Source organism: Anser anser (genome assembly GCF_964211835.1).
Source record: "Anser anser genome assembly, chromosome: 1".
Classification (NCBI taxonomy): Eukaryota; Metazoa; Chordata; class Aves; order Anseriformes; family Anatidae; genus Anser; species Anser anser.
The window spans coordinates 111,730,426-111,757,674 of NC_139720.1; the positions used below are offsets into that span (position 1 = coordinate 111,730,426).

A 27,249-nucleotide genomic window follows, 5' to 3' on the forward strand; every position below is an offset into this window, starting at 1 on the left:
TGCTCATTGTTACTGACTTGATTCACTTTTATCAGCTGGCAGCATGGAAGAGGAGAACAACCATGAAGAACATGTAACAACACAGTCACAGGGCATACAAAATACACCAGGAGACCACTCTACATCTGAAGATAAGGATGACACTACAGGTCAACCTTGATTAGAGCAATGGAAGAGGTCGGAGGGGCACTGGAAGAATGAGGTCAAGGTAGTACATCACTATGGTGAATCCAGGAGATTTATTGCAGTTTAGTGACAAGTCTGAGAGGTGTCACATGCCCTTCTCAGCAAGCCTGTGTTTTGAACCAATTGTAATTTGGTTTAAATCAATTCAGCATAACACGAAGTGCCTAGAATCAAAAGCCAGATCAGTTCAATCGCGTTCTGCACGTCAGGTAGGATGATCTATTCACCAGTAATGAGGGAAATTGAGCCCTTTGTGCCTTTGCCTGATTCACTGATATTAAAACAAGGTTATTAAGTACGTCCTTTATAAGAACAAGAAAAGAGTGCTGTAGGATGCTTTACACTGGTCTACTCTGTAGCATTAAAAAACACAAAACCAGAACCTTTTTAATTGTGTGTGTGGGAGGGGTGGGAAATAATAAGAGCTGTGCAAAAGATATACAAAAATATAATTCTAAGTGCTATAAGAAATTTTCAACTTGTGAATCCAAAACACTTTCAACGTGGTAAATGCAGTTGTTATCTTCTCCTTACAGAATAGCAAGTGTGTAGTACAGAAAACTGTGGGTTGTACCTCCAGCAGGGAACAGCACATGGAGCTGGTCTGATTCCCACTTCGGTGCCTTATCCACCAGACAGAGACATCCTATGTTAAAAGAGGACTGAGATTCCTGAGGTGCTTTATAAACAAGCTTAGTTCCAATTCCCATATGTTAGTGAATGACAGCATCCACTTAATCAACTATATTATTTTCTGTAAGGAGCTAATAACACACCCGTCAAAATTTTGAGTCAACAATGCTAGAACATTGCCCGCACAGTACACATTCTGTGGAAGGAAAAAAATAATGAAAGAAATAAAAAAAAAAGCCTGCACATTAAAACAGTCCTGCTGCTGATGCTCATAAACATTTGAAATGGTACAAATTTACAAGTCATGGTAAATCTTAGGTGAATCAGGAAGGATAGCAAATAAGAAAAGGAGAGATTTTGCTGCAGCCAGGAGCCTCTGCTCAAAGAGGGAAAAGGCACAGCTCCCAAGAAATAGCATAACAATTATGATGAAAGAAGATTTTGATGAAAAAGCTGAATCCTGCCAAAGATTATTTAGAGTTATAGTGTTTCAAGTTGGGACAATACTTAGCCTACTACAAAAATTCACATTCTCGGATAGACTATTGTCTCTAAACTGCAATTTGAGAGTCACCATCAAAACCCAAAGGATAAGTCTGATGACCCAACCCAAAGGTTTTTGCATCACCTGTCTGTGTACAAACCTTCTTCCACACTTTATATAAATGATTAGAAACCTCGCCAGCAGCCTTGGTATAGAGAAAAATAAACAAAGTGCTTCATTAAAAATGAAGAGAACCAGTCTGGAGAGCTGTGTGGGAGCAATTGCATTTACAGTCTCAATTAACCTGTCAGCAATTATTATGCAGAGTCAAGCCAGTGTACACAGAGCACAGGACAACACAGCCTTGGGCTGACGCAAGCTGGTGATGTTACCCACATTGGGGATTTTTGGACACCTGCACCAGCCTCCTCCTGCAATGCCTGTCGGAGCCTGTGCTGGCTGGCTGAGAGCTGGGGCAAGGCCATCCCACTTCCCTTCAGGACACCCCGAGCCCCCCTGTTGTCCAACACGGTCCCTGGCTGGCGGTGTTGGGGCATGTTTTCCTGAACTTCCTTAAGTAATGTGAACTTTTTTTGTCTTTTGTTTGAAAGCAGAACCAGTTTCTGAGATGGCATCGTGCAGAACTTACTATTTTTAAACAAAGATAATGCAGCTAATTTAGTCTCCTGTTCAGCACAACTTATGATAAGCAGTTAGGGATGTGAGGGCAAAAGAACTGGTCATGTTCAAAAACATGAAGGACTTTTAACATCTCAACTATTTTTGAGGCTATTACTCAAACATCTGCTCTTCTCTCTCCCTTGTGTCACACCTGTTAAAAGCAGTACACGTAAATCTAAGTTTTATACGTATATATACATATATGCATACATGTATATAATCTTACCACACTAAGTTACAGTGGCAAGAAGAGAAGATAACGTGCACTTAGAAGCCATTCAGATAATTAGCACCAGTTTCAAGTTCCTATCCAATGTCTCAAAATGCAAGATAGACATTGTAAAACAATCTTAGTAGCTCTGTTTAAGTAATCTTGACAGTGTATTTTAGCCCAACCACAGGAAATACAAGCTGAGGAGAATAGACTTTCCTATGCCACTGCCAAATCAGCTTCCCATCATTATGTTACAAAAGATCTGGTTACCTTTTCTGTTCCTTCTTCTTTGAGACTAATAATGTCCAAATCAAAATCCTTTCGTAAGCCATCAGTTTTGTTGAAGGTTATGCGCCCTGTCAGGCCATCCCACCGTGCCTGTGTAAATACAAAAAAAACACCTTTCCATGTAATGGTTAGTAAGAACTACTCGAAAACCGTGACAAATATTGTATTTCAAATTAGTCATAGCATTCAAGCACTTATAAATGCTTTTTAAAAAATATGCTGCTTTGTTACTTTGATTAAAAATAGCTTCTTCAATTTTTTGTCACCCAGTTTCTCTTCAATATATTTTATATTTTATAATCAGGCACAAGTTTTTGACAGTTTATATATATTGATTTGTATATGTATTGTATACTGTAGATAAAGAAAATCCACTGAAAAGAAAGAATGAAGTATGTATTACATGTGCCCGATGACAGAGCAGTTTTGCATTGCATAAGAGTTCACCAAGAAAGTTAGAAATGTTTGTCCAAACTTTGGGGCTGAATCTTGGAGTAAAGCAATCTAAATCTACCAGCCTCTCTGAAATGATCCTGCTTACCCCAGCCCAGGATCTTTTAAGTTTTCCATGAGGAAGGGTTAATCAATGGCGACTGCTGCTGAATGGGATCCCTGGGAGGTCTTCCATGAAGGAAGGCTGGTAAATATCCCAAATCACCAAAGCTTTCTAAATACTTTAGTTATGCATTTCATAGTCTTGATGTTGTCTCTGCTACTCAGGGAGTCCAGAAACCTGGATTTTTCCAGGAAGAGATAAATTAATGAAGGGCTTTTGTCATTCTTCTTCAGTTTCTTGGACAGTATATGGTTAAATCTCCCCCATCAGCAGTGGACTCCTAATATCCTTGGACTGCTGAATTGTTTCACTAATCCCTACTCAGTTTGCATTACCAGTGAAGAAGGCCCAAGTTCCCAAGTAAGCAAATGAGGCGTATCATTTCTAATAGAAATACTGCCACTGCCTGTGCTCACAGATGCTGATGGCATGAAGAGGATGACTCTAAAAGCAGGCTTTCAGGAAAAATTCACACAGTCACAGAGAGCTAATAAACACTTTGTAGTGTAACATACACACAAGTCTTATGTATGGATTTGAATTATAGCACAGAAATTACACATGACTAGTTCTGGTCCAGATAGCATTTTACTGTTCTGTCGTAACAAAGTGAATTTATATTTTCCTTATTTTAAACATTAGCATCAGGAGTAAATTAAAGTGGTGGTCTTTGTACTTCAGCCTGTAAAGCTATGATGTTTCCCTGTGCTGTGGAATGCTTCTTCAGTGTGGCAGGATCAATGTCCAGAACTAACTTCTTCTGCAATTGAAGTTTTCTGTTATCTTGTAGGCTTCCCAGCAAGCTCACTTTCTTTTAACTGAGATCTATCTGTCTCTCACATAGTCCCCCTTTTTCCCCAGAGCTGATGCGTATCTACAAAGGAAAGAAAGTGATGGATTTCAAGCTCAAGATTATTTTTATAATCTATTTTTGGGACGTCCTATGTTAGATTAAATTCCTCAAAGGTAAAAGAAAAGCTGATAATAAACGATGAGATAATTTTTTCATGTGTGTCAACTATATAATTCTTAAATTACAAGTTTTTTCCGCTGCATATTGTTATTTGCTTCATTTAATTTGTTACAGAGAAGTGACATAAGGAAAGATGCAATAAAAATCATCAGATTTACAGAACAGCATCTCCTCTTCTTGTTAAATCTAAATTCTAGTTCTGAGTCTCTAGGATTTAATCTCAGAGGCTGAAGCACTATATGTACTTGTCTCAGACAAGTCTTGAACCTAGACGAATCTAGAATTTTGTGTAAATAGGTAGGATTTCTAAATGTGGTTAAGTAATGTAAGAGTACAAAACCATGAGGGGAATGAACTTTCTATGAGACTTTCCACCCTAATGACATGGGAACATGAAAATCTCAGCTATAAACAGTGAAACACTTGTGGATTTTGTATGCTGTTATGATAAAGATAGCAGGAGGGTAGACATAGGAATGCATTTTGTTATATAATATCTCTTCTCCACTCTTTATTACTCTGACATGGCCCTCATCTCCTATTCGCAAAGACGGAACGTTTTAAAAAATATGGTCTTTAGTGATCAATTCCTCCTTGGAGGGCAATTTGCTTCTGTGAAATGCTCACACTTATCGATTACATATCTGAAGCTCCGCTTCTCTGCTAAAGTGATATGATCTTGAATAAAGGAATAAAGTAGCTAATACATTATGTTTGGAAATGGTATCAGAAGCCTAAATCTCAGTTCTATATGGTGAAATGTGACTTTTGAAAAAGGTGTCAGGTGGCCAAGAAGGCCAACAACATCCTGGCTTGTATAAGAAGCAGTGTGGCCAGCAGGGCTAGGGAAGTGATTGTCCCCCTGTACTCAGCTCTGGTGAGGCCGCACCTCGAGTACTGTGTTCAGTTTTGGGCCCCTCGCTACAGGAAGGAAATGGAGGTGCTCGAGAGGGTCCAGACAAGGCAACGAAGCTGTTGAGGGGTCTGGAGAACAAGTCTTATGAGGAGCGGCTGAGGGAGCTGGGCTTGTTCAGCCTGGAGAAGAGGAGGCTCAGGGGAGACCTTATCGCTCTCTATAGGTACCTTAAAGGAGGCTGTAGCGAGGTGGGGGTTGGTCTGTTCTCCCACGTGCCTGGTGACAGGACGAGGGGGAATGGGCTAAAGTTGCACCAGGGGAGGTTTAGGTTGGATATTTGGAAGAACTTCTTTACTGAAAGGGTTGTTAGGCATTGGAATGGGCTGCCCAGGGAGGTGGTTGAGTCACCATCCCTGGAGGTCTTTAAAAGACGTTTAGATGTAGAGCTTAGCGATATGGTTTAGTGGAGGACTTGTTAGTGATAGGTCAGAGGTTGGACTAGATGATCTTGGAGGTCTCTTCCAACCTAGACAATTCTGTGATTCTGTGATTCTGTTTTTACATATTTCTATCCCCGTATAAAACAAATGGAATCAAAAGATGTTACGAGCTGCATAGATGTATGCTTAAATTTCAAGGTAGTAGGTAAGTGCATACAGCCTTCATCTACCTTAAGTGCCAGTTATGTCATTAAATAATGACACAGATGCGACCTAAATTATAAACAGGAGTCAGAGAGTGTTTCTCAGAAGAGTTAATCTTCAATGTTGAAGGTGTTCTTCAGACCCTGTTTTGTGAGGTACAGCCCTCAAATAGCATTTAAATTCTATTCTTTTTAAAAGCGCATTTATTTTATTTATTCTAAATAAAAGCAAGACATTTGGCTTTGAGTCCATTTAGCGTAATTTAGTTTCAGACTTTGAGACAGCTGTGGTGCCTCTACGTACATGTCCAGATAGATAGGTGATGTTTCTTCCCTGACCAGAAAATCAAGTTTTCTCCAAGAGCTGCTGGGAAGGATGAGCTAAGAACTTGCAGTAGATTCTAGGCCTTCTGCAGTCTACGACAAAACTTCCCAGCTGTTAATATGGTTTGCCTCCTATAGCACACTTGCCTGATGTATGCAAACGAACTGAAATGTATCATTGCTAGGAAAATATATTTGTATGCCACTTCTAGGTGCCTGACAGGTAAATTGAGGATACGAGTGCCTATTAGTCATCATGTTCTGGCAAACAGAATGAGCAGCAGTTGCACAGTTCTCAGATGCAATTAATGACCAGAAATGAAGCAGAACTTTCTGAATAGTCAGAAACCACATGACTATTGAACACAGCAATGAGAATTCATACTTTTATATGCAAGATTTATAGCAATTTTAATGTTTCTAGTGTCACTCCATGTTAAATGTTACAGGATATAATAAAAATTGAATCGGAACCTAATCATGTAATTCATCAAAAGAAATTGCTTTTTTTCACTCTGTCCTTGCTTTAATATTGGAGGAACTAAGGGCACAATTTGATACTCTTACAGAGAGAATGTATTTTTGTTTCGTTGGTATAATTTTGAGTATACCCTGCAGCTTAATTAAAAAACGTGATTTTCAGTAGCTTTCATTTGTAACATCCTTTTGCTTGTCTTTATCCTGCTTTGTAAAGGTTGCAGGCTGCCTCTGACAAGAGAACAGTGATGAGATGCTGCTCATTCAGCAGTTTGGTTTGCAGGAGTAGACCAGTACAATGTTCAAAATAAGACCTCTCTGTCTTCAATACTGTATTTTATCAGATAATTATAGTTCCTACTGCTGAGATGTAAATATTTGATGACTTCTTCCTGCTTATTAAACAAAATGGGGACTTAATCCAATATACTGGTTTCAACTATCCATTGAGAAGCAAATTGTACAGGACCTTCAGCTATTCAGACACTTTCTTTCCAAACATTGAAAAGACAGTAGATAGAAGAGATTACAGATAAATCTTCAGTCCTCTCTGAAGGCTGTCAGGTACCTGATACGGCAAAACTACACAAAGAAACCTAACTAAAACTGTGAAATTTTCTATTTCTATTTATTTACTTTAAAAGATTAAGATTGCAGGTTAACTACAAAACAACGTCTGGGTTAAGTGTACAAATCACAGTATTGGTTTCTATATAAATATACTGATGGAAAATTGTAATAACTGTAAAATGAAGCTGACTCAGCTTCTGAGAGCAAACACTCCAGAAGCTTGCTATCTATTCACACTACCGTCATATGGTCTTTATATTAATTTCCCCTTCATCATCTTGAGTTAATGACTATAACAGCCTATATCATAATGCATAGTGTGTATAATGCATGGACTGAATAAATATCCAGCTTTATGATATAGCCATAATGGGACATCGCCAATTTTTTATAGCAGATACTGTATTGCAGTACTGCACACAATAAATATCAATCTTTCTCAGACAAATTGATTGCCTTTTTATTATCTATTTGTTTTTTCCTACTCAATAGATGTTTACCAAATATTTTAGTTAACTGTTTATCTGCCTACGGCGTATTTACTCTTTCCAAGTCCAGTGTTGAAATAATAGCTACTGGTTAATTATGTTTCAGATTAGATAATTTTGATTTTTTTCAAGGTCATTTTAAAGTGTTCAAAGCATCCTGATAATACAAAAATGCAAAGGCACGATTGTTTTAACTTTTTAAACTATTATGTTTAATAATGTTTAATAATGTGCATCCATTTTTTCCTTTCTATTAATAATCCATTTATTCCAATGACCTGTGAAATAAAACAGTTTTTCTGAACCTGTTCTTTTGTAATTAATCAAGCAATCTCTTTTGAGTTTCAGACTCAAGTTCTAACCTTTTAATATGATTTAATTTCAAGTTTAAATACTGAAACTGTTCAGAAAATAAGATTCCCCCCCCATTTCAAAGATATCTCTGGAACTAATGTTAGAAGAAAGTATCTGAGACACATATATGCACCCCATAAATGCAAATAAAACTGTGACTATATCACTTACAAAATATGTGTACATAATACATGTACAATAAATTGTATAAGGAGAAACAATTATAACAAATTTTGAACTATGTAGACAAAGGAAGTTGATAAAACTTCTGAGTGAAAAGCTATTTTAGCACAGTATTACTGCAGAAAATTATCTGTTCTGTTTTTCAGCTCCAAAAAAACTGCGTAATTCCATTGTCTTTGTGCAAAATATTCTGACACTTTGCATCTGCCACTGAAACCTGAATTATTGTTTAATATGAAATTATATTAAATATACGATAAATAACATCGTATGTGAACATTATCTTTGGATACAAATGTGGTGCTAAATGACAGCCTTTTTCATTCAAAAGACTTACTGATTCATCCAGGCACATAAAAAGACTACTTTTTATTTCTCAAGTATTTTATTATTTCTCAAGTAATTGACTTGAGAAATTCCCACAAATTCCCACAGTAGACAATGGACCATATTTAGATATTTAGGTATTTATTATCCGAAACAGGCTCTGTATTCTCTCTCTCTCTCTCTCTCTCTCTCTCTCTCGCTCTCGCTCTCTCCTCTTGCTGTTCATGTATAACAAGCTTTTTGAAACCTTATCTTAAAGGCATGCAATCAGTAGAGTTTTTCTATGCATTTAATGGGAGCTTGGAACAGGAATTGATTAGTTGGACTCTTCAGTATCAGAGAAGTACATTCAGAAGCCAGAGTGAAGTCCAGTAAAAGATATGGATATTACCCTATCTACTTAGTTTTGTCAATGGAATTACCTTGAGCCTTGGTTGGTAGCTTTCCCAACTATCTTAAAGGTAACCTACAAAGGCAAATAATTGAACTGCATTTTTATGCTGAATATATAGTCCAAGAATACTTGTATTTTTATAAATTTTGGCATTGTTTGGTGTATATTTATTATTATAAGTTTCTAGGCAAAAATTAATATCTGTTACTGATTTAATGTACATTTCTAAATAACTGCAGTTATGAAGTAGAAGGTATTAGCTGAATTCACTATCATGTAATTGTTTAGAAAACAATAACAACTTACTGGCAATCATCTGGCCTGGAATTCAGGAAGAGAATATACTTGTTTTCAACTCCACAAATTATGTTTGCTCATTTACCTTTGCACAGTGGCAGAGATGTGCTAGCAACTTAGTCTTTTTGGACCTATACATACTCCAGAATAACTGTGTAAGGTGTTTGGACTACAATTAGGAAATTCTTTTCAGTTCTGTGCTGGTCTACCAAAATGAGGCTCTTGAAAGCAAATCAGTTCTGTGTTGAAGAGACACAGAACTTCATATTATATTATAATTTCCTTTAGCCACCATCTCACTAGAACATTTTACCTCAGATAAACATTATCAAAGTACAGTGAGTGAGGGTGTAGCAGCCTCTGTACATAGTGACACCATGCCGTTTCAGGTACAGCATCCTTCAGATTTTAACAACAGGTGGCAGATGAGTACATACAGGGATCTCAAAGACATATCAAGATTACTAGAGTGATAGACCTGTTGTGCTTGGTCAGTATTACTTGTTTATAAAGAAAGTGAAAAACTACTTTAGCTATGAACTGCTAATCCAAAATGTCTGATGAGGACTATTGTGCTAACTGCCATCCAAATGCAGAGGTGGATGATGGTGTCTCCTCCAATGGGTCTTAGACTTATTAACAGAGCGGATTCTGATCGTTACAGAATCATTGTTGATGACTAATGCACATATACATAGCATATGAATTGTGTTGCTTGATGGCAAGAGACGAGGTCGTGAGTGAGCTCCTTTTCTCATGTTTTTTCCCTACTTGAAACTTACACTTCTGGACTACAAAATCAGATATCTGAAAAATTTGTAAAACAGTAGGTTTAAGTACATCTAGATTGTGGCCATGTACTGACAATACTACAGCTCGCTTTTCTACAACTAAATCTTCCAACTCAGTAAATAACATAGCCACAATGTCCTAATCAAAATGCTAATGACAAGGAAAAAATTCCTTTAATTCTCTTGTTGTTTCTTTCCTTTTGGAGGAGAAAGCTTCTGCTTTATTAGAATTGCAGAAACAGTTGATAGATTTAAGAGATTGTGCTATTGCTACTAGTTACAGTGGAAATCATAATAAATGTGCTCTGAGCCACACATCAACTTATCAGCTCTTACAATTAATCCTCTTTTTAAAAGAGATTCTTAAGGATTAAGGAATATAGTGAGTTAGTGTATGACTTTTCTATTTCCAAATCCAGCATAACAGATGTAATAAAAAGAGTTTCAGCATTCACCATTACAGGGTTTTATCTGCCCCACTGAAAATCAAGATGTTTCATAGTCTCATTACTCCAGGACTGATACTATCCTGGGCTTCTAATAAACAGCACTGATGAAAAAGAGGAGGTGTAGGGAGGCTTGTTCTTAGGAAGGTGTTTAGGCAGCTATTATAAGGTTGAGCACACCCCTGTCTTGAAACAGGAAAGAGAAATAGTGGGTGAATAGAGAAGGAGGATTTCTTAGGGAAGAAAGGCTTTTCTGTGAACTGCTCAAGAGTGCTTGTTTCCAGAGCAGTGGTTGAGCTTAATGACTTTCAGGTAATCACACTAAAGGCTTTTGGTGTTACAGATTTGATAAGTAAACCCTGAATACTTGAAGATGACAGTTCAGGTGGATTCATTTCAGAGCATATGTTTGAAACGCCTTTGAGTTCCTTTAAAGCTTACACTTACCAGATTGCTTTATAGTAACAGAGGTGAGGGAGTGGTGTTGAAGGATCAGAAGGAAAGGTTAAACCTTGTCATGTATTCTTCCTAGTGTATTTTATGCTACACAAATATGACTGCTGCTGAAGTGGCTGGGTGGGTTATGAACTTGGAAAACAGCTTTACACTATTCTGTTAATGGGGAATGGGACTGTGTTGTAATAGATACTGTTTGTATAAGCAAGACAGTATAGAGACATCATGTTCCACATAGCTAACAGACTAAATACATTAACTAGACAAGAGCTGTCATCCATCTTGTACAGAGTAGAATCTCAGCATTTCCAGCTAGAGGGCTTCTTCACCTAGATTTCAGGCCCTGTCACTTTTGTTTTGGAATGAGGTGATAGCTACAAGTGCAGATAGTGAACAGCCTGATCATGTCAGCCTACAAAGCAGTGACCTGCTTTGCCCTCTCAGGTAATGGAGGCACAGTTTTGGAACTGGCCAGAAAAGATTTGCTCATGGTTGCAGAGGCCACAGCAGAGCCAGGAAACAAAGCCAGAGCTTCAGTGTTCCCACCCAGCATCTTGTGTGGGAAACATCCTCCCTGACTGCACTGTTGTACTATTACAGTGACATTAATCCACTGGACTACAGAGATGACAAGGAACCCATGGGGACTTCACATGGTGCAAAGCTCTGTGTCATTTCCACCTGGGATAACAGCACACGAGTGCTGGCAAATATGTGAATGAGTGAGTAGGAGTATGCGTGGTTGAGGAACAGATCATTTTAATGAGTGTACACTGCTCCAAAATCTAAACCATCTGCATTTAACAGTTTTCTTGTAAAGTCATTGGAGTAAAGACTGTGCATAGTGAATTGCTCAATGGTGGCATGGCTAGGGTTCTTGGGAGCTTTTCCAATACAAATAATTATAATAAAGTTTAGGCCATGCACTAACACTTAAATGCAAATATCAGTGTGGAATAAATGAAGTGTATTTTTAGTAGACTATAACATATAAAATCTGTTCTGAAAAAAATGATTTTGTGTAGCAAATATAAAAATACACTCCATATATTCAGATAAAAACACTTTGTAGGAATTCTTTCTCACTGTTTTTAAACAAATCTACTTTCTACATAATATTTGACAAAGTAAAAATTGAATGGAAGAGAATATACATAATCTTTTTGTCAGATTTCTTGTTTTCATTCTAAACATTGCAGTATCAGAGCCTTGCCGATAATTTTTATCTATTCATTATGTATTTATTCTTACTATGCAAGCTGTAGGACCATTATTTTGCTATTTATGTGTGCACAGATCACTGCATAAATTTTAAACTTGAAATTTGATTTCAGAATATGAATCTCTGTTGGCATTAATCTCAGCCATACATTATCTTCATGGAAAGCTGACCTTTATTTTCTCATAAATCATCATGGGATGGAAGTCTAGCAGTTGTTTTGTTTGCTCTTTCAATTAAGAGTTTCCAGTTCAAAGTAACAGAAAGCAGTAGGCTTATATCAGAAATGCATAACTTAATTTATGGGCAAGACGTAAGTTTTTAAAAAGTAAACAAAAGAAAAATATTTATTTTAATGAGAGTGGATCAAATCCTACCACCAAATTATCTGGTGTCCTGCTAAACTAAATAACTGCTTTTCTTTGGATTAACTAAATATTGGAGCATTAGAGCCCAGAGATAACTGCCACCCATATGTTAGAGATGATATATTTTATCTTAACACTGAAACACAATGAAAAAGATGCAACAGAACAGATACTAGTTTATGTTTTGGAGTTGAAATATTGTTGTCTTTCCTAAGTCATGTGAATAGAGATTTCTGTGCATCAGAAAGGTCAGGTGACTGACACACAGACTTTTCTTCAGGCAGTAAGGGAGATGTTGGGTTCTTGGGTCTCTTAACACCCACAGTCTTGTGGTGCATGACTATAAATTTTTAGCAACATGAAAATGCTCCATGTTGAATTTCATAGCAATAAATGTTAATTAAAAAAAAAAAAATGTATTTTCTTCTCTTGTAAAATGTTTTGTGTTTCTTTGTTTGGAGATGCTTCAAATTTTAGCCAAAAATAATGATGAATATTTCCCCAAAGGGATTGCTTTCCTTTCTGTCTTAATTTGAAGTCATACTATTTCTGTAATGAAAAATCTTCAATTTCTTCTTCCAATGATGTTCAACATTTGTTTTAGATTTAGTTAGTTATTATCAAGAATTCCCTGAAAATTACATCCTGTGATTTGATACCAATTAATCAAGACTCTGACTGTTCCAGTCCTCTCAAAATGCTGATCAGCTCATCAGACTTGGGCAAAATCAATCTGCATGTGGTGGTGCCATCTTCAATTCACTTAGTTTTGGCTTCAGTTCCCTCCATAGGAGCTTCCAAGAAAATCTAGTAGTCCTGAGGATGTTTCCTTCCCCCTTACCAAGAGAAAAACAAACCAACAGGATGTCATCTGCACCAGCGGATCAGAATGAGTGCATAGTTGCCTCGTAGCGCACAGTTGCCACCCATCTATAGTGCTGGGTAAACGTTGTAGAGTTCAGAGATCTCAAGGAGATAAACTTTCAAATATCCATGTGCTGACTAAAAAACACAATATCTCAGACCTGCAAAACTGCACTAAATATGTGAGAAAATAGGCTTACTGCTGCTTTTTTTGGTCGTAGATCAGTCTGGTGTAGAATAAGCATGTATATAACAGATACCTAGGAACAGAAGGAAGTTTCTTTTTTTTTTTTTTTTTTTGTACAATTTCAGCACAGGTGAGGTGGATATGTAGCTTATTTTGTAGGGAAGTATTGGCTAGTGGCTAACGTTCTGAAACATCTTCACTCAGAAGAATTATTACAAACAAGTTTAGCCAGAGGCTTGCAAGATACTTGGACGTGGTAGTCCTCGTATGACCAAGTCCTCCTATCTTTTTGATTTCCATGGACATTACTTTACATGAAGAATTGGTTTAGCTCAAGAATCCTCTTTTACTTGTGGTGCAGGACTTAGCTGCTCCACAGCTCATTTTGTGGTGGCTGGGAAGTATAATGCCTGCTTGTTACCAGCTTCCTAACTATGCTGATGGAAAGGCCTCTCTCTCTGCAGACCATGGCTGTCATTTGCTTAAATGCCTTGAGTTTGGATTACAGGAGTGATATTATTCTGTATATAAGTACTTTTTTCTTCTTTTTGTAAGAAAGAAGCAGAAAATTAAAATATTTACAGCCAATGTAACCAGAATGCAGAGTACAACGCTCTGAGTTATTGTCATGGTTTCAAAAAACAGGCAAAATTACAACCTAAGTAGGTAAAGATGGTCTTGTTGGATAGCTTCATTTCTTGATGCTGAGCCAGTTACTGTCCTCTTGTACAGGGAAGGACTGGATACATTACTATTATTTATTAATTTTACTGTTGAAGCAGAGCGTCATCCACAGACCAGAGTCTCATAATGCTAGATACTTTAAAAACTATACAATGTGTTCAACACTTACAGTATCTTTTCCCTGTAAAAATAACTTAAATTAAGCCCTCATTATAGGTTTTTAAGAAGGAAAAGCGATGCAAGCTTCTTCAGGGACTTAATGTTACTAATCTTTGTCTTTGCTGCAGATCAGAGACCGTCTATGAGACATACCATATATTACCTGAAGAAACAAGAATCATCTAGAAGAAAAACTTATAAATTCCAATGAAAAAGTTTATTGAGCTTAAAACCATTTGAGTTATATTGGTTTTCCAATCTAGCTGGGACATCTTTGCTCAGGAAAATTATTATAAATAAGTTTATCCATAGGCTTGAAAATCATACAGTTATGGTAGTCCTTCTATGACCAAGTCTAACTATCTTGTTTCTTTCTGTGATCATTATGCTAGCCTACATAATGAATTCATTGAGCTCAGAAGACTGTCAAGAATCGTCTTTTTACAATGTGTTATTGGTGATGGTGGTGTTTTTAATAATGTAATATCACCAAAAGAAGTCTGTTTTTAATTGTTTTATTTATAATATAGATGGATTTCTCTCACTCCTGGTATCTACTGACCAGACATGCTTGAAACATATCTTGTCAACAACATAACATAAGGTCAAATGTAGATGTAAATGCTTCAGATTTCTTTTAATCTTTGAGATTTGTGTGTGTGATTCTGTTTGAAGGGATTTAATAAAGTCATTCAAGATAAAGTCTGCATCTCTATGTTCTGAAATTCTTCTCAATACAGTTGTTCTTGTAATTGTTACTGGATTTCAGTGAAGGGAATGCACATTGGTTTACATGATAATTGAATAAAAATCAATAGGTAGTTGTTATTCTGGAGCTTATCTCATGATTTAAAGGGGAACTGATCATTTAATTATGAACACCTGTTTCATGTTTACACACATGGTCACTTAGGAAAGGTGGAATCATGCTTTCTCTTTTTCTTCCCTTCATGAAGAGAGAATAACATCATTTTTCTTTCTGGGCTTGCGAAAGATGGTACTCCCTGCAAACACTTCCACAAGGGCTAAAATATTAAAATATCATATATATATCAATGACATTAGGTCACTGAGGGAGACAAGCTTCTGACAAGGATTTACTTTTCATTAAAAAGATCTTCATGAGCTATTGTAGAACAGTCTTGATCCCAGACAGGGTATTTTATGTATAACAGCCTCCTTCATGGGAACTAGCTGATGACCTCTCTGACCTCAAAGCCATCCTCAGGGCTGGGTGACTTTGAGCAGGCTTACTTTTCCATGCAATTTTCCAAATTGTTCCTACAATCAGCATTAGTTCATAAGATCTTTAAAGAGTAGAAGAATACTCTTTCTGTCACTGTAATTGATTATCCTGTAGTTTCAGACATTTTTTTCTAGTGCTTTTCTCCTATAGTCCTACTAGTAGCACTGTAAGTCTTGGTCATTAGGGAAAATAGGCAGTGGTTCTGGTACTGCTCTTGCCTGGTATACTTGCCTGAAGTCCTAAGAACAAGAGAGGACTATTATCACATTAAATTAGCTGTCTTTTGATTTTACGTACTCTGAAAATTCAGAAATGGACTCCAATGGGCATGCATTTCGACCAACACCAATCAGAAGAAGATATTTTGCCCTAGGATATCCACTTTCCTACTGCTTTCTGGAAGAAGATAACTTGTGTACCTGAAGACCAGGTATGACATGTGCTTTGATTATCCAACAGGACAGTGACAACCTTAAAAAATTTAATTTGTCCTCTGGACAGTGAAGAGAGAAGCATCTTACCAGCTCTTATACAAGACAGATGATTTCCACCTTATTTTCTGCTTGTGTCCAGAAGGGTTCTGAGGTCCTCTCTGTTACCATCAGCCTAGCATTTTATAGCATGGGATCATAAAGCAAATGATATGACTGCAGTGCTTATCAACACCAAGTCATAATGAAACAAACAAAACAAAACAAAACAAAAACAAATCACACCAGGGAGCCTCTGAAGTTCATGCTAAGCTCTAACACCTGAACTACTCCTTGCATGCAACTTCATTGTCTGAATGTTATTTACTGGGACTGTGGCATGGAACATTTGTCTTTAGGTCAGTCTGTGAAATGGCTTCAACTACTGTCAGTGCCACGTAACAAAATAATATAATTAAATTGAATTTATGTGGGCCCAAACTATTCTTCCGCCTGCTTGATGTTTTTCTCCATGCCTATTCACTTGATTCCTAATTTATACAGTTCATCCCTCCTTGTTGAGCAAACCGTATCCTAACATGAACAAGGAACATATAATTGCATTTGCTATTTAGTTTCCAACACCTGTTATAGCCTTTAAGGGAAATGTAATATTGTGTTATTAAACCTTATCATGTAATTTTAATAACCATCTTTTGGACTAGAACAGAAACAGAAAGATAAGACCCTTGGAGTGTTTAAATCAGTGTTTTACTGACCATGAAAGACACTATCTGCACAACAATCACTGATTAGCTTACATATCTCACTCCATGCAAGAGAAGCCAGCTGTACATGATAAATGTGAACTGTATAACCATTTAACATTAAGCTTTGAATGGGATCTGCTGAGATTCATCCAGTGTTTTTGGTCAAAGGACTTCTGGCTTAGGATTCAGGACCCTTATACTATATTTTCAATCTCACCCAAAATAGGTAGGACACCACTGTAGAAATATACAGGTGCATTCACTGTTTACAAAATCTTTTGCTGATTTTCAATATGATTTTTTTGTTGTTGTTGTTGTTTGTTTTTTTAATGTACCAGAAATTGTATGAATAGCACTGCTACCTCATTTAGCTTGAGATTAAGAAGTACAAGAGCAAAAGTTGCTGCTTAGATCAAATCATAGGGGAGGGAGGAAGGGAGAGAGAAGTTCATCCTCCGAGATCTTTTTCTCATCTTCTGCTCCTGCTTACAGTCATCCCTCCTCCTCCCCAGAGGGTGAGCTGGATACGGCATGGCTGAGATCAGTGTGAGGGAATGAGCTTTACTGGTGCTGTCTCCCTGTCTCCTGTGACTGTTCCCTCGATCTGTGTCACAGGCTGGGAAGTATTCCAAAGTTTCCTTAATTCTAAGTCAGGTGTCTGAGCACTGGGGTGACACTTGTTTTTTTTTTCTTTGTACTTTCAAGAAGAGAAGCTTACAAGTAAAACTTAAAATCCATAAAACTGTGTGTGGAGAGTACTGTGTCAATACGTTTCACTGCTTTCTGTGTAGGTGAATGCCCACATTGTAGCCTGCCTATGACAATTCTGAATTTTTTCCTTGGTTTTGGAGGAAGTGACAACAGTTCTTCTACATGTTCTGTAACTGCCACATGTCCTGCCTTTCAGATTGTTCTGATAATATTCCTAGGTTAAGTCATATGTCCTGACATGCTGCCACCACTTACCTTGTGCCGCAACCTACAGGTCCTGTTCTACCTACCCACATGCTAATGAATTTGGCTTTGACAGGAATCCCATTGTCATGGACAAAAAAAGAGAGGAAAGATTAAACAGATCTAGGAAACTTCAGATAATTTCTCATTTTTATTTCTATACTGTGCTCTAAAGGAAAAGTTTCCATTTAAGACTCATAATAAAGACTGGATATTGTGTTATTGGGTGTACTGATCAAACAGTCTGCAGAACAGCCAGGCTTAAGTGGTGAACCAACTCACCTTTCTTTCAATTTCTAGAATGCTTGTTGTTAGTTTTAGAAGTTAGACATCCATAATAAACATTAACCAAGCAAAATCTATGTGAACTCTTACATCATATTAGTCTGAGATTTTATCATTTTAGGGTTTAGTAGCTTGTTTTTTTGAAAGACCAGAGTTGCCACTAAAATGCAGGTCACAACCTTGTTTCTGTAAGTCAACATTTCTCTGCTAGGAAGGTCAAGAAAAATTGAGTGTCTGGGTGCCAGAAATCAGACGATAGCATATGACAAAGGCACAGGAGCAGTAACACAAGCCAGTGTGGTTAAAGAACAGAGGAAGGATTATGATAGCCATAAGCAGATGGTCTACACTTACCTCTTTTATCAGATTCATAAATCTGGGTCCAAAACGCCACGGCTTGTGTCTGTGACACTGTAGGGAGCTGACAGTCATTTGGGAGGCACGCTGGGAGGCCACTGCTACCATGTAAACAGCATCGTACATCAGAGCTGCTTCAGTCTGTGTGGAAAAAAAAAAAAAGAAAAAAAAAAAAAGAAAAAAGAAAGAAAAAAAAGAAAGAAAGAAAGAAAGAAACAGAAAGGCTTTCTTTAAAGTACATCTATGTGTCCAGTCCCTGCTTTTCTCTACTGATAACCATTCTCCTGGGCTGCTAGTATGGAAGAGGCCTCTGTTTCCTTGTTTCATTCCTGGGTGCTCCATGGAGATCTGAGCTATAACAAAACTTGGTAATTTTTTGTTTGTTTTGGGTTTTTTTGGTTGTTTTTTGTTTTTCCAGCTCATATTACTTTAAGAGTATTTCCAGATGCACACAGGGAGGAAAACACGGGAAGGAGCCTGCAGATAGCTGTGTGTCATGGTGAGCATTTTTAACAAGCCTAAGGTGATACACAGCCCAGGTCCTGGCTTTCCAGGGAAATCAGTCCCACCAAGCACCAGGTAAGTATTCCAAAGGTATCTATCATTCCTAAGTGTCTACTGCCCTCAGGGATCCCAGCTTTTGGCTCAAATGGGTGAAATGGCCCTACTGAGCTTTGGCTATAGCAATTCCTCTGCCACACCTGGCATGACACCTTAGAGAGAGGTGACTTGTCATTTTGAGGTGCCTTGGTAATAAAGTTGAACTCCTACATCTAACTTATAGTTGTCTAAGACAGGGCAGATGAATACACCCCTAAGATACCAAAATATTACTACAATCACCAGATGCTTGTTATGTTTTTTTTGTTTGTTTGTTTTTTGGTTTTTTTTTGAGAATGGTTTTAGTGGTTTAAAATCATGCCCAGTAAGCCTCAGACTAATATCAATCACCTTATCAGCCTTTGCCACTGGGAAGTTTTAGAAAAATCTCACCTTCACCTGCATTGCGTTTCAGTGCTCTGGTGTGTGAGGTGGAAATGTCTGTGTTTAACTTAATGCACAGGGACTGTAAAAATGAAGTGCTTACATTTCTTGAAAAACTACTGAATAATTAAGGAAGGATCTTAAAAAAAGGCAGTAACTGGAGATGAGAAAAACTGGACTCATTTATATGAACTGCAAAGCTAATCCATTTTTATTCCTTTCCCCTGCAATTCCCTTGGGAAATTAATAGATTTGATTCTTTGTCTGTTTCATTTACCTAAGTACATTACGACAGCATCAGTCCTATCAGCATTGGAAGAGTTTGCTGGCAATCAAATGTGATCTGAATTTATCAACTAATCTTAATGTACTGCAGATGAGGAATCGCTCTTGAAACACCAGTCAGGATCTGCCCGGAACAATGCTCCCACAACCCAAGCTAATTGAAAATCTTATAAATGGCGAGGCAAGCAGGAAGAGATAGCAACAATTGTTCTCAGTGTCAAGAATCTTAAAACAGATACTTGATACAAACAGACACAGTGATTAAAGGCCTGATCCAAAATCCCTCCAAGTCAGTGGGAAGATTTCAATTAATGTCAGTGGACTTGAGATCATTTTTTTTTTGGTAGATGGGAGAGTTGTTCAGGATTGAATATTACATGGGTGCGGAAGTCCATGTTGGTCTGTGTCCAAGGCCTAGTGGCTCTGGAGATGCTTGTTGAAAACATTTCAGTGCATACCTCACTTTGCATTACCATCTGGGACCACCGTTGCTGTTACTTGATGACATGGTGCATCCTGTGTGGTTGGTATGTTGGGCAGCACTGCCGGAGTTGGCAGTTGGAATTTCATATGACTTGTTAGTTATCCATCCTGCCAAGCAGCAACTGAGAGGTTAGGTTATATTATCTCCAGCACTCATTTGTTTCTGCTCTCATTCTTGTTATGTTTTAGGGCTTGGGGTAGCATTGAGGAACAAAAGGTCACCCCATTTTCTGAAGCAAAGTGCCTATATGTTGACACCTGTGCTTGTACTTAAGAAGAAAGGGACTAAGAGCTAGGAATTTGTCTTTCTGATTTTCATATTCTGTTTAACTTACTGCAAAGAAATTCAAAGGTCTTCTTAGAACAACTATGCCTCTGTGTGTAATTTGTGCATAAAGAGGGACATGAACTCAAGACTGCCTGGGTCATGCTCTGCTGACCTCCCACAAGCTGAGATCAGGGTGAAAAATACAGCATGAATCTGAACGAAGAAAATCTGAAATAACAATAGGACATGTAATCCTGATCTCCTTATAATGTGCAGCTTGTCATAGCCTTATTGTCTAATGAAATATAGCAGTACTGCAGCTCTCCATCAAACTGAATAAGCAGAACTTGCTATGAATATTTAAATGATCACATCCAACTAGGAAGATGCTTTCCTTGGTATTCATGCTGTTTCAGAGCATCAAGGACACTAAGGTATTATAGAGATGCAAAGGAGGGGTTAAGACTCTAGCAAGGACTTAGTTTTTCCTAAAATCCTAGTTTTATAGCTAGGTGAATGCAGGTGAATAGCTAGATGTGAATAGCTACTCTTTCACGTCTTGTCTATTTACATCAGAAGCTCCCAGAGAAACTTTCCTCCCCTGCTTTAGATATCAGTGAGCAAAATAACACTACTGAAAAAGCTCTTTTTTTTTTTTTTTTTGAAATGCTAGATAGCACACATAATGTATTTCTCTTCAGGATGTCAGGACGCTTCAGAATTTCCCCTGCAATCATCTGCAATAAAGTCTACTTCATATCACCTCTAATACCATCCAGTATATAAGACACATTATCTTACACTGCAAAAAGATGGCAACCCCTTACTCCACAAACCAGGATGGAGTCACCCAGTCTGTGTAATTGTTCCTATTCTCTCCTTTGGTTCATAGGGGAGTGGTAGGGAGGAAATCCTGATTTCCTGGCTTGACGATACCTTTCATTTATCCTTAAATTATATCTTAAAAGACAGAGTTGCTGTAGATGATGGAAATGAAGGGAAAGGGCACTTTTACAATTTAGAAATGCTATTAACTGTCCACATGTACAATATCTTTCCCTGCAGGTCATAAATCCTATACCTGCTCTGAAAGTTTTTGTTTCCTGTTATGTTCTACACTCCATCCAGAACATTAATGGAGAAATGAGGTGGCAGTATATATGTTCAACAACAAAAAGATGAATGGTGTAAGCTGGACAGCCCTGTGATGGAGAACTGTTATTCATCTCCAGAGCTTCCCAGCAGTGGCTTGCCACATGGGGAAGTACAACACTGGTTAATGGGGCAAATGCACTCCTGTGTAGAAGCACATGAAAAGAAATCTGTTTTGGGGATTCTGTTTTTCAACATTTGCATTATGAATGGAAATGCTGGTGAGATTGGTTCACCTCCGCTAGTACAGAGTTGTAAAGTGTGCTGTAGACACCACTGCATCATAGCAGTCATTCACTTACTGTCATCATGCCATCAAGCAGTCCAGTCTCTGGTTTTGGTGGTGCCTGCAGACGCTCCATTGACCATTTCTCAATGACTGATGAAACCTGGGGATTCTCAATGTTGAGCAGGCGAAACCCTGTCATATTTACTCCACTGTATCTGTAGGGTTCCAGGTCTAATGCAAATAGATCCTAAATCATCATTAAGAAAACAAACAAAACCAGATGTAGCATTTTTAAAGCAAGATGTTTGGAAGGTACAATTAGGCCAAAACTGTATTTGAGTTTTCAATCCAAAGCTTAAGTGCTGTTTTTTTTTTTTTTCCCATGTGGACTCTCTGCTTGCCCTCAAAACCTAGTCACGACCGCTTCAGTTATAAATCTGAATAAACCAAAGCTGTGTGAAATTTATGACAAACCACATATCTGCTTTGTTGGAATGTAAAAATCAGTCCCCCACGACAACATTATTTTGCAACCAACCCGCACAACGCTATCTAATTTTAATTTATAACAGTCCTCCAGCAGCACTACAGCTCTGTCAAACCAACACGAGGAATTAGTTGGCTAACGTCGGGCTTATTTCTCAACTCGGGGAAGGAAAATTCCAAGAGATGTTGAGAGCAATAGTTTTTCTGCTTATGAACCCCATTTTTCTCCTGCCTTGCCTGCTTCAGGTGACTCGCTGCCAGTATGCCTAATGGACACGTCGGGCCAGAGCGCAGTAACTCCATGCACTGCAGTGCTTGGTGTTTACAGGGCTGGGAAATAATGGATATTCTAAATGGCATAATTGTGTGGCACATACTGCTGCTAGATTTATCAAGCAGTGGGAAGATGCTAACTGCTTTTCAAAGCCTGAAGGCTGGTTTTTCAAAACAAATTTTTGTTGATCCCGGCAAGCCAGTAAAATGACAAATGTGGTGGTCATGGTTTAATACCACAGTAGCCATGAAAATGTCAGCATTTACAATACCACAATGCTGAGATACCACCAACACCGCTTACTGCTTGTTCTAATGTATGCTCCATGCTACTTCATGTATATTGCTTTTCTTGGTCACCATTTTATTTTAGATTCATTGCTATTGCATAAAACAGTATGGTCCACAGTAAACACTAAATTTTCACATTTTCCGTGGTGTTAAAATGGGCTCAAAAGAGAGCTCTTTCAAACTACTACTTCAAGTTCCAAACAGTTTGAGAGTCTTTTCTGACTAATGAATTGACTCTTGGATTCAGAATAAATTTTCACTTCCACATAAAATTTTATATGGAATGGAAATAAAGATTAAGCTGATGCACATGAACTGACATAATCCAAACTAGGATTGTTCCAGCAATATTGGCTCTTGGCTGTCTTTCTAGTTTGCCATGTGAATAGATCTTAAGCATGGATTAAGTTATACATGGTATATATGTTAAAATATAGGAATAATGTGTCTGAAATGAATATCCATAGATTTGTACCGTAAAAGAAAATTTAATGTTTTTCTTTTCTTATCATATTTCCCAAGTGAAATTATAAATATGGATTTTTTTGGTGTTTTTTGTTTTCTATATATATGAGTAAAGTCAACAATTTAGCTATGAACCTGTATTTATCCGACATGTGCTAAGACAAAGTACACATCTTAACCCCTGAATTACTGTCTTCTTTTTACATCGTACTCAACAAAAATAGCTTGGAGGGACGGGGTCAATGCAGTAGACTGTGGTGGTCTTCAACTAGCTAATAATTAGGTGATGCTTTTTAAGCTAGGTAGAGAGAGACTGAAGGGCAAGCTCACATGCTGTGCTAGATGGGGGCTGTACCCCACTGCCTGCAGAAGCTTTGACCTCAGCACCACCTCAAAACTTTAACCTTGTGATGCCTGAGGAGTGTTAGTACTCATTCTCCAGAGGATTCCTTGAGTAATTGCAATAAAAACACCGAGGGAAAGGCTTTAGCTGGCTTTTCTGCAACATAGAAATTTCCCCCCAAAATTTTCAGTGTTTCTTACCAGTGTTGTAAAAAAGTAGTGGTAGTATTCAGTCATCATTCCCATGGAGAGAATCTGTTGAAAAAGATTAAAAGGTGAGTGTGCTTTACACTAGATGCTTTCAGTATACTCCACTGTCTTCTGAAAAGCATGGATTAATCTGGAACAATACATTACAGGTTATAAATCTTGATTACAACTACATTTTTCTTCAGGAGCAAAAAATAAGATATTTGTATGTTAATGACGTTTTTATCACCTCTGCTCAGGAAAGAGATTAAAGATTGCAAAACTTCTAGGACAAGAAAAATGACTGGTGATAATGAGGAGCTGATTTTTTAAAAGTGAAATTCTTTAGTCTGCATTTTAGAAGTGTTAAAAGGAAATTTACTAGCAGACAATGGAATTTATAGGGAAAAGTGCTTAGGTGCATTATTTTTATTCTACATTACCATGTGAGAACAAGACACTTGGTGAGTGCTCACTGAAGTAAACCAGAAACAAAGAAAAGAAGAAAACTTCTTTAAATGCCTTTTGTTCCACCTGGGTAATTCAGGTCTGCGGGAAGTTGTCAAAATCGCTAGTAGGAAAGGATTTCTGTTCCGGAATAATTTTCCAGAGTCAGACGTTTTTAAGCTCTGCAAGGTAAGGTGGTAAGGATGGCATTTAAATACAAACTGACTGACCACCCTGGGCAGAAAAAGAGGAAGATTTTCTTCCCAGCCCTCACATTGCAGTGGTGCTTTAAGGAAACTTCTAGAGGGATATGTTTTTGCTCCAGCCCCTCTCCAAAAATTGTTGAAAATGCTTACATAAGACACCCCTGATCACATGTACCGGGATGCTCTACAGTTCCAGCACAGCATCACCTGTGCTTGTCGCCACACCCACGCACACTGTTACTGTGACGTAAACATTTTGCCTTCTCTGGGATTGTGTGAAGTGGAGGAATAACTGTGAACTAGGAAACTAGTGGAAAATTCATCGTCGTGACAGAAACATGGGCAAAGGTTAAGTGTTATTCAGTCTGGATCAGAGTAATGTAAGCACGTACTATTAATACTGTTTTAGAATACTTTCAGCAGTGCCTGAATAGCTACTTGAAAGACAGGGGAAAATAATATGATTTGGCTTGCCAATATTCTTTCATAGCAAAAGCCTCTGAAAATCAGTTGTGTGATTGTGTATGGAAATTCCTTACATAAAGAAAGGGAAGAACCTGAACCTTCTAAGCTGCAGAAGATAATAATCAGTGTTAATCACAAACAACCAATCCATTTCCAGCCACTAAAAATCAAGCCAGAAGGCAAGTATTTTATTGAAACACTCCATTGAATTTACATGTCAAAATTGCTTTTTTTATTTCTTATTTTATTAATCCTCTTCTCTTCCATTTCTTAGAGTTATTTTATTACCTGTAAAAATGAGCACTCTAGCAATCATGAAGAGTGATGTTCCTTCCCTATTTATGCACAGAAAATGATATATGGTAGCATCAACATAAACTTCTGCATGCTGTGTTTCCCAGCTGATTTGACTGGACTCAGTTCTGCTCCCTGAAGCAGCTGGATTTCTGTGACTATGGTCCCTGCTGTGGGAAGGAGGTGTCAGGCAGGATTTTTATGATGCAGGTTTCTTTTTAGCTGAAACTGTACTGAAATAACCCAATTACTTCATATGGGGCACAGAGCAGCAGCTCGGTAATAATGATTCACGTGTGGTTTGAACCCAGGTAAACCTCTGGATACCCAAATTTAGCTGGTCCTCTACAGGAAGTTCATAGTTAGTTCATGGTGTTACATTATTATGAAAGCAAGATTATATTAATAAATGTAACAAGGGAGGATCCAAATACACAGATTTAAATTATTGATTCATTAGAGTTTTAATTCTAACCTGAGATACAAAATCTGACATAAAGTCATTGCACTTCTGTTATCAGAATGTGTAATCTCCAATCTGCCTGTGTAGAAATAGTAAGACAACAGAGGACCAGGACAATGCCAAGCGATATAATGCCTTAAAATACAATTTTAAGTTAACTAGAAGTATATATTAGCTAGAAAGATTACGAAGTGTGTAGCAGGGGGGTTTCGGAAGCATTACTTAGCTTGTGCTGCTGCAGCTACACTGCTCCTGGGTACGCAGCTAGTTAATCCAAGGTAGCCGAGTTATTACTTGCCTCATACAGCCAAGGGCAGTAGCCTGAGAGAGAGGAGTGTTTGTCTCCTGAACACATTTTTGATTAAAACATTTTTTGAAAATATTGATTCCCAAATAATGCAAGATAAACTGAGCTGGCAGGACACATACACATGCCTGTGAATAATAATGATTTCAAAAATCATGCTGCAGGACTGCATTTGAAAACAAAACAGAACCAGAATGCTTGAAAAACAAGGGCAACTGCATGTAAAAAATGGGATTTGACCAGCAATGTTACCTGCCATAACTAAGATGCAGTTTCACGGTGACCAGTGGTGGAAGGGTGTCCTGGATTTGGCATGGACCTGACACCAAGCGTGCCGTGAGAGAAGCTTGCTGAAGCTCTTCCTTCTAAAGAAAGTATTGCAACCACCCAGAAAAGCTTAACCAACATGCCATTTTTGTACTTTCTGTATTAATAATGACTCAATTAAGATGTGAAACTACAGATGGCTGGAAGGGAGCTCATAAGTGGCACACATGCAATAATAATGTCCTTTTCTGGCTAAGGAATCAGCACTGATGCTGGATCTGTCCCAGGCTGGCCTCTGATTTGCCGCTGATCTCTGGCCTCTCATTTAGCACTGGTCACATGAACAGGCTTCACTGGTTGTCCTCCCCTCTAACACTCGTTAACAATGATAATTAGTTAACAGGTACATAGCACTTCACTGTGACTTGCGAATTAGATTTGTAGACTGACCTAAGTAGGGTGCTTTTTATTCACAGATATGAAAGGATTTGCAATAATAATTTATTTCTCTTCTAGCGTAGCATCGTTGCTAAGTAAAATTTCCAGTGAATGGATGGATTTTATAATAGTGTCAAATGCCCACTCTAAAAGATGGTATTAGGAAGACAGAAAATGAAAGCATGTTAAAGCAACAGCAAGAGGAATGTTGGGTATCGTGCTGAAGACCCCAAAGCAGTGCCTTAATGACTCAGATGCTCCCATTAGTGTAATTAGAAAAGTTGCACTTGTGTGCTCTCAGCAGCAAGGACTCATTTAACACTGCAGATATAGGGACTGCAGCTTGTAGGAACTACCGTGAAACAGACAGTAGTAAAAGCATGGTAGGAGCAAAGATCCCTTTCAGGTTGGGACACCTGAATAACCTGGCAAAGCAGCTGCACAGGCTACTACCACAGAGCAAGCGCCCTCCCCACTGCAGAAAATGTGAACAGCCCAGAAGAGAAAAGGGAAGTCCACGATCTGGATAGGCTGGACCGATGGGCTGAGGTCAACTGCATGAAGTTCAACAAGGCCAAGTGCTGGGTCCTGCATCTGGGGCGTAACAACCCCAAGCAGCGCTACAGGCTGGGAGATGAGTGGTTGGAAAGCTGCCTGGCAGAGAAGGACCTGGGAGTACTGGTTGATAGGCAGCTGAATATGAGCCAGCAGCATGCTCAGGTGGCCAAGAAGGCCAACAGCATCCTGGCTTGTATAAGAAGCAGTGTGGCCAGCAGGGCTAGGGAAGTGAT

The 27,249-nt window shown here is 38.1% G+C and overlaps 1 protein-coding gene across 7 annotated transcripts in view; it reads right to left on the reverse strand.

The window, feature by feature from the left end:
* The window catches only part of GRIK1 (glutamate ionotropic receptor kainate type subunit 1), a 161,438-nt gene that overhangs the window by 35,259 nt on the left and 98,930 nt on the right, over positions 1 to 27,249 (reverse strand). For 5 of the 7 annotated variants that reach the window (XR_014571144.1, XR_014571145.1, XR_014571146.1 and 2 more), the window contains exons 5-8: positions 23,584 to 23,637; positions 21,599 to 21,772; positions 18,122 to 18,265; positions 2,469 to 2,576 (exon numbers count right to left, since the gene is read on the reverse strand). Coding sequence is in view for 4 of the 7 variants with exons in the window: in XM_083794775.1 (XP_083650901.1) it covers positions 2,469 to 2,576; positions 18,122 to 18,265; positions 21,599 to 21,772; positions 23,584 to 23,637 (480 nt within the window). In the remaining 3 variants the exon portion in view is untranslated. Of the gene's footprint in view, positions 1 to 1,463; positions 1,509 to 2,468; positions 2,577 to 18,121; positions 18,266 to 21,598; positions 21,773 to 23,583; positions 23,638 to 27,249 lie in introns of all 7 variants that reach the window. The other 2 variants (XM_083794777.1, XM_083794778.1) reach the window with 1 other exon arrangement.